Here is a 12839-nt window from a genome sequence, read left to right as displayed (position 1 = left end):
GCACCATCTTGAGCCACCGCCCCATCCCGGTCTAGCCAAGTGGGCCCGACAATAAAATAGTTGCTGAAAAAAAGAAACAATACATCAAGCTACACATTTACATCTTAAAATGATGTATCTTAGGAAAAGTTATCTTGAATATACCAGCAAATAGCCTCATCCTTGATAATAAAGGAACTATTCGATGGAGACATACCACTAAGCCAAGCATGGGACAGAGGGATGGGGAGGGAACGGGGTGAGGATTGGGTAGGAGCTAACTGGGCGATGTGTGCATGTATATCCACACAAGTTTTTTTTTAATCCCATTATGAGGTATGAATACAATGTACCAATAAAAAATGCTTAAATTTTGGAGAAGAGTTTTACCTATTCTAGATGTGGCATGTATACACAAGCATCCAGGCTGCTAGGTTTTACATCCTGGTGGATTTCATAGAACTGTAAACCTGTCACAACAATGCTTCTCAAGCACTCCCCAGTCATCAGCTGTTAATATTCAAAACACAATTCAAATATATTTACAGATATAAACCATTGAACATAAATAACACTATGAATTTGAAAACAAAGATAAGTAGCCAAGCATTATGGCACATGTCTGTAATCTCAATATTTGAAAGGTTGAGACAGAAGGATCACAGGTTCAAGGCTAGCATGGGATAAATCCTGTCTGAAAATAAAAAGGGCTGAGGATAGAGCCCAGCGGTAGAATGCCCTTGGATTCAATCCCAAGTCTCACACACACACACACACACACACACACACACACACACACACACACACACTTGATGTATGACTACCAAGTTATATATACAAATAGCACAATGGCACAGATACTCCCCCCCAAAAATGCTGCACATAGACTTAGTGATAGTAGGATAGAGGTAAAGATTTACTCTTAAGTTTATTTGGCGTGCAAAATTTTTAGACACAGTTTGCTTAATTTTCAGTTTGGAAAATATTTTCTTTTCATGTCCTAAAGCCTCAAGACAGCTGGGAGGGAGAGAATGAGCAGCAGAACTAGGTTGCATGAGAGGAATGCCCGGCCCTGTTTTATTTATTTATTTATTTATTTTTTTTTTTTGAAACAGGGTCTCTCTAAGTTGCTGTAGACCTAAATTGCTGAGGCTTTCTTCAATTCTAAGATCCTCCTGTGTCCGCCTCCAAGTACTAGTACAGCAGGTATGGTCTACCACACCATAATTGAAAGCAAAGTTTAAATGAAAATACTCTTTCCTTATATGCAAAAGCCTAATCTTACAAACTCCAAAATTGCCAAAGGCTTGAGTAACACACACTCAAATCTCAAGGACTCTACTGTGCTGCATCTTAATAACTAAATTGTTACCAGGAGACACAATAGGCTAGGTTCTTCTGCTCATCTGTTCCACAAATACTGAGTCAAAGTGGCAGAAATATGTATATATATTATACATTATTCATATATATGTTTTATTCAAAAGCCATTTTTGAAGTAAAACAATGGAGATTTACACTATCTCAAATCTCTATCTTTGTAAGGCTCCAGGACACAGAACTCTTGTATGAGGAGCAAAAGGGGTGCTTTGGAATAAAATCCAAGCATCTCACAGATCCCCCTCCTCCAAGACCTTAGAGCTTTGGCTGTCTTGAGTCTCTGTTTGCCAAAGGAGGAATCCTGAGTTGTTTCTGGTTCTTGGTGGTCTCCTCATCGTGTTAATGGAAACCTCCATTTGCTGGGATCAGCATCCACATCTTCCTTTTAGATCAACTTGTTACTTTTGGACTGAGAAAATAGGCATGGAAGAGCACTTTAGAATATCACTAAAAGAAAATAAAAGAATGTTAGAGATGAAAGAATAGAAACACTTGGGGGGAAAGAAGGAAATCGTTCTTAGGAAAAAATTACCATTTTGAAGAAATTTTTGTTATAAAAATCCCTCCTTGAATTTGTGAAACAAAATAACAAATACTTTTTTAAAGCCATTCTGATATTATAATCGAACACAGGTAACACTATGTAAATAAGTGTTTTTGTTCTTCCCACTTTATACTTAGCATGCCCTCAAATAAAATTTATAATGATTTTGGGGGGATACTAGAGACTCAACCCAGAAGCATTGTACCTCCAAGCTATACCCCCAGCCCTACTTTATTCTTTAGTTTTGAAACAAGTTTTTGCTAAGTTGCAGAGGTTCTCCCTAAGTTGCTAAGGCTTGTTTCAAACTTGTAATTCTCCTGTCTCACCCTCCCAAGTGTAATGATTCTTTAAACTCCTACTCTCTGGCTAACCTATTTTATTTTATTGTATTTTTGTATTGTATTTTATTTTATTTTTAGTGGTACTGGGGTTCCTGGAAGCCCTTCTACCTCTGGGCTACACTCCCAGACCTATTTTTTATATTTTTGTATTTGGAAGCAGGGTCTCTTAAGCCAGCGAGACTGGCTTCGAACCTGCACTAGTCTCCTGTCTCTACCTCCCAAACACGGGGCATGTGCCACCACGCCCGGCTGGCAAACCTATTTTATCCATCTCCTTTAATGTTCAGTGTTGTACAGAAAATCCTCCTGGCTGGGCCTTGGCCCTAAATCAGATCGTTTAAGCTTTAACTTTTTTTTCTAGACCATAACCTTCTCCCTTATAGAGATGCCATGGTTATCAAATAATATAACATATAAAAGAACCTGGCACTGTGTCCTTTACTTAGTAGTCTATAAATACTAGTTCTCTTATTCCCTTATATTCAATATTCTTGAACACTTTCTACACTTATATGACACTTTATATTTTATAGATTGTTATACTTATGATTGATAATTAGATCTAATTTCATAACAATTCTGGACCAAAGTGATATTATTTCTATTTTCAAAATAAACTGTAGATAGAAGAAATTAAGATGATGTCCAACGTCATACAGGACTTAAGTGGAGTTACTGAAACTCGTCTTCACTATTTGATCCCAAGTTAAACTGCACAGTGGCTCCTAATCATGAGCATATATTATTTTAAATTCTAAAATGTGATCAATTTTGCAATTTGTATTATATTTAATAGCATATTCTTTCTAGGTTTCCTCTTACAATTTAATGAATATGTGTGTTTCTTCCCTCATGGATGCTATTTTTAACTCAAACTAGAATGCTAAATAAGTTAATGAACTTTAGTTTAAAAGGTACAAAATCCTTAGCCCATTTTTGTTCAAAAGAGTTATCTTTAAAAATGAAATTCGTAATATTTCCTGCCCTAAGCTGTTATACATCTCATCTTAAATGCAGGGTTACAGGGCAGTTCAGCCAGTATAGATGCTACTCTTACGCTACCAAGCCAAAAACAATGTGGCACAGGAAAACAGAAGTATTCTGCATGAGCAGGGGAATCTCTTTGCCCAATTAAAATCACACAGACAACTTTAAAAATAAATAAATATCTTTATTTCTTGTCATCATATTTTAGCTTTTACAGAATAAGTTCCTCCTCTCTGTCTCTCAAACTGGTCGACTCTACCCCTCTGCAGTAATCTTGGTTTGAACAAATATCTGGATGATCTTCTTTCGTATTTCTTTGGTCTTCACAGTGTAGACGATGGGGTTGAGCACCGGGGGGACCAGCAGGTAGGCATTTGCCATGAGGGAATGAGTCAGCGGTGACAGGTGCTTTCCAAAGCGATGAATGACGGAAACCCCAATGAGCGGCACGTAGAAGATGAGAACAGCACAGATGTGGGACACACAGGTGTCGAGAGCCTTCAGCCGGCCCTCCCCGGAGGCAATGGCCATCACGGTTCGGAGGATGAACACGTAGGAGAAGAGGATGGAGAGGGAATCGGAACCCTTGGTGAAGATGACGGCGATGAGGCCGTAGAGGCTGTTGACGCGGGTGCTGGCACAGGCCAGGCGCATGACATCCTGGTGGAGGCAGAAGGAGTGGGAGAGGATGTTGGAGCGGTAGAAGGGGAGCCGCTTGATGAGGAAGGGCACAGGGAAGACCACGCAGACCGCCCTGGACAAGATGGCTATTCCTATTTTACAGACCACACCGTTGGTTAGGATGGTGCTGTACCTCAGCGGGCTCCAGATTGCCACTACCCGGTCGATGGCCATCGCCACCAGCACACCTGACTCAATGGCTGAAAAGGTGTGGATGAAATACATCTGCACAAGGCAGGCGTCGAAGGCGATGAGCTTATAGTTGAACCAGAATATGCCGAGCATAGAGGGCAATGTGCAAAGAGTGAGTCCCATGTCCGCAAACGCCAGCATGCACAGGAAGTAGTACATGGGGATGTGCAGGGATGACTCTGTCTTGATGGTAGAGATGATGATGCCATTGCCAAAGAGAGCGACTGCATATATGGCGCCCAGCGGAAATGCCATCCAATAATACTTTTGCTCAAGCCCTGGAATTCCAGTTAAGGCAAAGTACAGGTGCTGGAAGTGGGAGTGGTTATTATCTGCCATGATGCCCTTATGATGAAGGCATGGGGAGTGGGATCCTGGGGTCCTGATGAGCCACTTCCTAGAAATACAGTAACAGTCATTAGTGATGTGTTAAAAATCCACCTTCCCTGGGAGTGGAGTCATTTTAGTTCCCAGTGGCTGTGTGTAAGAGGAAGAAGGGGGGAGTGTAAGAGGGGACAGAATCCAGCCAAGTGTGGTGGCAAACACCTGTAAATTTCAGTACTTGGGAGGCTGAGACAGGAAAGTCACAGGTTTAAAGCTCAACAGAAACAACATAGCGAGGGTCTCAACAACTTGGTGAGATCCTATTTTAAAATAATATTTAAAAATAAAATAGGGATATAGCTCAACTTGGTGAGATTCTACTTCAAAATAAAATAAAATAGGGATGTAGCTCAGAGGTGGAATGCCCCTGGGTTCAATCCCCAATACCACACATACATACACAAAAAGGACAGAATCCCTGAAATTATTCCTCTAAGAAGTTTCCTGTCTCTACTGACACATGGGGAAATTACCTACTCAAGTACAAATAAGTCTTGTTCAGTTTAAAGCACACACCATAGTGCCACACATTAGGTAAAGTCTTCTACTTTTCTTGACCTTTCTTCTTTGTTTCTAATCAGTATCTCATAAGATAGAAAATCAAAGACTGACAACAAATAACTTGCTCAACATAAATCTAATAGAATAAATATAAAATATGGGATTTTTTGCCGGGCGTGGTGGCGCACGCTTGTAATCCCCGCGCTTGGGAGGCAGAGACAGGAGGATCGCGCAGGTTCGAAGCCAGCCGCCCGCGCTGGCTTGGGAGACCCTGTTTCCAAATAAAAAAATGTAAAAAATAGGTCTGGGAGTGTAGCCTGGAGGTAGAAGGGCTTCCAGGAACCCCAGTACCACCAAAAAATATATATATATATATATATGGGATTTTTATTATACACAAATTATACCACTACCACTCATCACACTTATATAACCTCAGGGTTTTTTTATGCACTCTGGTTTGAACTCAGGGGCACTCTCTCACTGAACTATATCCCCAACCCCATTCATTTCTTAATTTTGAGATAGAGTCTTGCTAAATTGCTGAGGCTGAGACTGGTCTCAAACCTTCTGTGTTCCTGAGGCATGTGCCACAATGCCCAGCCCCAGAACTCTGAAGAAGACAATAGGCCTTCTATTCATGGCAGTGGTGTAAATGCCCAGCTCACACATCTATGCTTCTACTTCGAGCACAATTAGTTCCCTCATTCCTAGATGTGGCCTCAAAATCGTGCTCAAAGCAGGCACTACAGGAACCTCCTTCAATTGCTCTAAGTAAATAAATTTGATGCTTCTAAATTAGTGAGATCTTAGTGTAAGGGGTGATGATAAATTAAACTTTGGAAAGCAACAGCAAAATTTCTTCTTAGTATAATCCTTTCTGTAAAAAGAGAGAAAACAGCATGTTTTTAGGTTCAGACTCTTCTATTTTTAAAGCACAATGATCTTGTCATTCCTGGATTGAGGGAGTACAATAGAAGGCTTAGCAAAGATCTGGAAAATATGATCATACTACCAGAACCAGTACCTATGTTCACTTTAAAGGACCCCTTGGTGGAATCATGACATGATACACAGCTAAGGTAGAAGATACCCTCTTTGAACAGTTTTCAACCTTAACCCCCTTATTCACTGCCTTAATCCATTAATGAAATTAAGTTGACTAAGAAGCAATGCAGTGTTAAGAGTTCGGACTCTAGATCCACATAACCTCATATTCAGACCACAGTTACTCCTGAGAAGTTCCCATATGTATAATATGTGGGAAATAACAACACCTACCCCATAGGATCAGTGTGCGGATTACAAGGTAAAGGCCCTAGAAAGAAATGTATGTTTTTATTATGATTACTTGGAATAATAAGTTTTATTCTTCACATATTCTTAGTACTGCTATTGAATTTTTTGCTTTAGATTTATTTTTGCAGAGTTCAACTAGTGGAAGCAGATGCATTCCTATCACAAAGAATCATTTAACTCCTAGAACTTTAATAATCTGCCCGCTGCTCTGCAATTATTGAGCATACCACTCCTGGGTTATTTACCCAGTATTGACTGGTCCACTCTGATTATAAATCAAAAAGTAGAAATAATGGTGGTGCTTGGGAGGCTGAGACAGGAGAATCACTGGCTTGAGACCAACATCAGTAATTTAGCAAGACTCTCATCAACCAAAGGAGACCATGTTTCAAAACAAAACAAAAAAATATGGAAATAACGGGAGTGTAACTCAGAAGTAGAATACCCCTGGTTTCAATAATATATACATTACATGTAAGATAACTGATTTTTGAATTTCTCAAAATATTCTCTCTGAAAAATTTCTGATTAAAATTCTTCCAAAAATGATATTTTATCTCTTTCTATAAAACATCCATTTCCTATTCAGGTGTGGTGGTGTACTCCTGTAATCCCACTACTTGGGAGGTTGACAGAGAAGATGACAGGTTTGTGGCCAGCCTTAGCAAGTAAGAGGAACCCTCAGAAATTTAGTGAGATCCTGTTTCAAAATAAATGTTAAAATTGGCCTGGGAGTATAGCGGAGAGGTAGAATGCTCCTGGGCTCAGTCTTCAGTATCCCTCCCCAAAATGGCCCCATTGCTATTATGAATGGCAGCTGTACATTCAAATATATGAACTATTAGATTACCATCATATATTTTCTGTCTTTTCAATAAACTGTTGTTTGAGGTTTTTGGTGTCTCAATGTTGTTGTTATTGAGAAAAAATTATTGTTAATTTTGTTAAATATTTGTAATAAAATGTGAATGAAGGAAAATTTTAAAGGGTAGTTAAAATGAGACGGGGAGAAAAAGATAAGGTGGGAGGAATGAAGAAGAGAAAAGAGATTAAATGAAAACCAAAAATTTGAAGACTAGTGGAGGCAAAATTCAATCTACTTTACATTTTTACTAACAAAACACCTGCAACTTACAAAATGGAAATAACTTATTCTAAATCAAGTACTTGGTTAGTAGAAAACAGAAGAGAAAGGAGAAAATTACACTGTCTTATGGAAGAAAATAACCATCAGTTGCAAGATGAGCTGTAATCTCAGAGAAGACAAAGTCAAAATTACATCTTTTGGCTAACATCCTAACTTTCTGATATGAATTCTCAGGTTTTATTGTTTATCTCTTTGCCTAAGACCCAGAAAGTAGGTAGAGTTCAAGTCTTTCCTCTGAACATTACGCTCTTAGACCACAAGCTCTGCTTTGAAATTGTATCTGTCCCTCAACTCTGGTGTCTGTGCTACCATGTAAGTGTTCTGTACCTGCCTATTAGACTCCAACAAGTTACGTAGCCTCATTATAGACCCTGGAATAAAAAAGCACATGGAAAATTAGAAAAAAATTATAAAATTTCTTATGTGAGTATTAGCAAATAAGAAAACAAGAGCAAACCTTATTTTGTTATAAGTAGTTGGAAACTTCCAGGTTTCTAGGTATTCTGGTACATTGGTGGATAATAGAATGAGACTGGAACTGGAACTAATAGGAGAAATTTACTCTTCATTTGTCCAGAAGATATGTTGGGTGGAACAAAGAAATAAAAATAAAAATGTTCCTTGAGTAGAAATTAATTGTAGCCATACCTTGCTTGTTGGTGAAGCTATGAGTTCCCTTGTCAAGGAGGATGATTCTCAAATTCCAGTCATTCTAGCTTCTAGCTGAGAGGAATTTTAAAGATCCACTTTCCATCCAACAAGCAAATATGCACATCATACTCCCCAGGTGACTGATCTTCTGGCTACTGTAATACTAGGCACTGGGCTTTTCTTATTTTCAAAGGTATTGCAGTCAAAACAGAGAATTATATATTCATCTATTTCTTAGAGAAGCATCCCATATATACCTTTATATTAAAGAAGTTAGTTGACTTCACATTTTCTCCTTAAAGTAGATGTTAGTGAGAAAGGACAAGACACAAGTCACAGGGTACTTGGGTTGGGAAATGAAAGATAAATGAAACTAAGCATCATACCTAGGAATAGTTCAGTAATGATACCCTAAAATATTTTGTCCATGGCCCACTTTATTCTCTTTGTTTGCTCTAAAACTTACCTCTTTGCTAAGAGGAGTCTTAGCTCCTAAGACTCACCTGGCAAAACAGTTGCCAGTACTCCATGAGGACTTTTATGTCTGGAGCTGTCCCCCCCCACCCCATTTGCTGTACTGTGGAGAGTCTCACAGATCAACAAGCAGGATTATTCCTTGGGGCATCCAAGGCTGAGGAGGTTTCTCCAGGGGTGTGCGTGTGTGTGTGTGTGTGTGTGTGTGTGTGTGTGTGTGTGTGCCCATACACACACGTGTTTGGGAAGTGCCAGTGGCTGATTACTGCTCAATCACTGTCTCTCAGGGCCATTTAGCTATCTCACTATTTCTATGCTCTGAATAAACAATACTTGCCTTTATTTTTCTCAAAATAGCAAAACTAACAAGAAAATCTCAAGACAACAAGACTACATGACTTTCTCATTTGAAACGGATTCCTAACTTGAAATGACACTCCAAGAAATGTTTTTTTCTGATGTTTCACTTGCATTTTTTAGTAATGTCCACTTCATAAATCTAGTCATAAGTCATATCCTGCATAAAAAGAAAGCAAGAAGCCCTTCAGGATATCATTGATCAATGTCCTAATAAATCAAGAGACAATGAATATCCCATAGCATCTAATTATGATCTTTAGATAATAATACTCTATCTGCCCTATGAATAATAGTAACAAAACAATACATTCCCAGCAATGGTAATAACCAAGAATACTCTATATTAATGTTTAACTTTATGAACAATATTACTTTATGAATAATACAGAATTAATTTGGATCTTAATCATTATAATATTCACAAACCTTCATAAATGTAATTCTGTGAAGTAAATATGGTATTATTATCCTCATTATTTGGAAGAAGAAGGATCATGTAGGTAACTCACTCAGACTCTTAGTGTATTTGTAAGAATTAGATTGTAGACATCATTTAGGATATAAATAAAAGAGTAGGGACCCTTCATTATCCTAGTTGTGTTCTAGGTTACCTGGATCTTGACAGTCACCACGGCTAAGTAAGGAAGCATGCTCATATTGAATGAGGTTCTTATATAAAATTCTCATTACTTGCCTTTCATTTACATCATCATCCCAAAATAACTCAACATAAATGTAGATCATTCTTCCAATACCACAGTCTTTTAAAATATTAAGTATCTTCACTCAGAGTACATCTCTGCATCATATAAATACTAATGCAATGCTTTTTTAACTAATCAACATGCAGAACTGCTCTGCTTACAATATCACAACCTCTTTTTTCCACTGCTTATAAATAAATGTGTCATCTTGAAGCTCAGTCATGATCTTTTCATATTTTCCTTCTATATTGACACATAAGGGCTGGATGTGGTGGCTCATGCCTGTAATATCAGTACTTGTCAGGCTGAGACAGAAGGATCACAGATTAGAGACCAGCTTCAGCCACCACGTGAGACACTCAGCAATTTAGTGAGACCCTGTTTAAAAATTGCTTATTGCTCACACAACATTGTTTTATTTCTTATCTAGTTTCATCATTTGTATTTCATATGAATTATGATATTTTTATCTTAACTTTATATCTTGTAATGCCAGTCTAAGTATAATACTAAACAAGTGTTACCATATCTCATTTTTAACCTCTTGAAAATTGAAAATTTCTATGAAATAGGCTCTATAAAATTAGTGAATTTATACTTAAATAATCGTTTTATTCTTAGTTAGATAGTTATTTCATTCTTACCAGTAACAATTTCAAGAATTCACTAAATTTCTGAACTCCTCAACTGAACATTTCTCCCATAACTTTCTATGAATAAAACTGCTCATTCAAAGAATGTTGTCACGATTTTGTAATGAGAAAAGAGATGACTCCACGTAGGGTATGGAGGAGTTTCTGAGGGGGGAACATAGCTCAAAACTGGTGGACTCCTTGGTTTAAATGATAGGAAATAATGCCAACATGAGCCAGTAAGAGATGTAGGCAGAGCTTTATTTAGAAAAGAAAGAAAAATACAATTGGGGCTTCATAGCTCTTCTTTTAAAGGAAATTAGGTGAAAGGTGGATATCGAAATCTGTATGAGGATCACCTCAATCTGGTTATCAAAAACCAATTAATAGCCGGGTGTGGTGGCACAGGCTTGTAATCCTAGCATTTAGGAGGCTGAGACAGGAGGATCCAGGTTTGCAGACACTCTCAGCTAGGTAAAATGCCCCTGGGTTCCATCCCCAGACCACACACATAAAAAAAAAAAAAAAGAAACAATAATAGCCTGGTCATCTGCTGGATCCTTAGGCTAATATGTTAGGAAGTCTCATAAATTATAGTTTTCTGAAGATATTGTATCTGTTTAATTAACAAGGCACAAGGTGAGTATACTTTATTGTTGTTGCTGTTATCATTGTTGTTATCGTTGATGATGATGATGATGTTAACTTTGTTATGCAGATTTCCCAGGAATCTGGAAGATAGAACTGGTTAGGGAAGTGAAGGTATGAAGAACTTTAGCACCAGGCTTTTATATAAAAATTATATCTTAGCCAGGCGTGGTGGCACACTCTTGTAATCCAAGCATTTGGGAGGCTGAGACTGGAGGATCACAGGTCCAACAATAGTCTTAGGAAGTAGTAACCTAGCAATACCCTGTTTAAAAAAAATAGTCTGGAAGTGTAACTCAGAATTAGAATATCCTTGGGTTCAATCCCTATAATCACTATAAGTAAATAAACAAATAAATAAATTGCATCCAGTACAAACATGTCACGATAATTTTCTCTTAAATATTTCTAATATTGTTTCTTTCTAACAATGTCATACGATTAGAGGTCATCTATTTCTCCAATGTAGACTTCTTTTATCAGTGGCTCTTCTATACACCAACCATGAATCCACCAAAAAAAGAAATCCAGAAAACAATTCAAGTCACAATAGCTTCAAAACAAAAAATTAATCTGAGAAATAAATCTAACTGAGAAAGTAAAAGATACATCTACAATAAATTTAGAGAATACTAAAGAAAGAAATTGAAGACTTCCATAATCTTGGATGGGCAGAATTAATATTTTCAAAATGACCATACAACCTGAAGTGATTTATAGAGTCAATGCAATCACTATCAAAATATCAATGATATTGTCCCCAGAACTAGATTAAAAAATGTCCTGAATTAATATGGAAAAATAAAAGACCCAGAATAGCCAAATCATTTCTGAGCAAATAGCCAAATCAATGCTGAGCAATAAGAACCCTACTTGAGGCATAACAATATCTAATTTCCAATTATACTATAGAGATGTAGTAATAAAAACAGCATGGTATTGGCACGAAAACAGATACATATACCAATGGAACAAAATATCAAATACAAAAATAAAAGAATTTTAAACAGGAGCCAAAAACCATTGCCAAAAAAGACAGCCTTTCCACAAGTGGTGCTGGGGAAACTGGTTATCCATATGTAGAAGAATAAAGTTACATGTCAATCTCTTTCCCTGAGAAAAAGTTAGTTAAAAATGAATCAAATATCTAGAAATTAAATCAGAAACTTTGCATTAGAAAATGGCATAAAATCAAATCTTTAACATATAGACATTTCCTCTGAGAATCAATCAATGGAATGACATCAAATTAAGAAGGTTCTGTGCAATAAAGGAAACAATCAGAAGTCTAAAGAGAGAGCCTACAGAATGGGAGAAAACCTTTGCCAGGTATTCCTGTGATAAAGGACTAATAGCTAGAATATATAAGAACTCTAAAAAAGTGACCATCAAATAACTGGGCATTTGAACTGAAGAGATACTTCTCTAAAGAAGAAATATAAGTGGTTAATAAATATACTAAAAAGTTCAACATCAATAATAATTAGAGAAATGCAAATCAAAATGACACTGAGATTCCATTGAACTTGATTTATTTAAAGCAATAATAAAAAATAAAAACAATAAAAAATATTGGTGATGGTGTGGGAAAATAGTAATCCTTATACATTGTTGGTGAAATTTTAAATTAGTACAATCACTATGAAGGTCAACATGAAGTTTTCTCAAGAAATTAGAAATAGGACCACCATATGACCCAGCTATACTCCTCCTTGATATTTATCCAAAAGAATTAAAGTTAGAATATTATATTGATATGTGAATATCCATGTTTCTAGTAGTGCAATTCACAATAACCAAATTATGGAACCAGCCTAAGTATCTGTCTGTCAATAGATGAATAGATAGCATCTGTCAACAGATGTATACAGCACATATTCATTGCATATACAATTTTCATTGCATATACATACAATGAAATTCTATGCGGTCATA

At 37.1% G+C, this 12839-nt stretch overlaps 2 protein-coding genes across 2 annotated transcripts in view; one reads left to right on the top strand and one right to left on the bottom strand.

The window, feature by feature from the left end:
• The window catches only part of LOC308258950 (uncharacterized protein), a gene marked incomplete at both ends in the record, with an annotated part of 84887 nt that overhangs the window by 20969 nt on the left and 51079 nt on the right, over positions 1-12839 (top strand). The window contains 2 exons of the mRNA XM_080689586.1: positions 3650-4027; positions 4121-4216. Of these exons, the coding sequence (XP_080545712.1) occupies positions 3650-4027; positions 4121-4216 (474 nt within the window). The remainder of the gene's footprint in view (positions 1-3649; positions 4028-4120; positions 4217-12839) is intronic.
• LOC308267455 (olfactory receptor 51H1-like) lies at positions 3487-4443 on the bottom strand (the record flags this gene model as incomplete). The annotated part of the gene is made up of 1 exon (XM_080702184.1): positions 3487-4443. One exon carries the CDS (start codon positions 4441-4443, stop codon positions 3487-3489), a length of 957 nt encoding a protein of 318 aa, XP_080558310.1.

Source organism: Muscardinus avellanarius, assembly GCF_963383645.1.
Source record: "Muscardinus avellanarius genome assembly, chromosome: 1".
In the NCBI taxonomy this organism is placed as follows: Eukaryota; Metazoa; Chordata; class Mammalia; order Rodentia; family Gliridae; genus Muscardinus; species Muscardinus avellanarius.
Note: the sequence above shows the minus strand (reverse complement) of the source record. Positions and strands in the feature narration are given on the sequence as shown.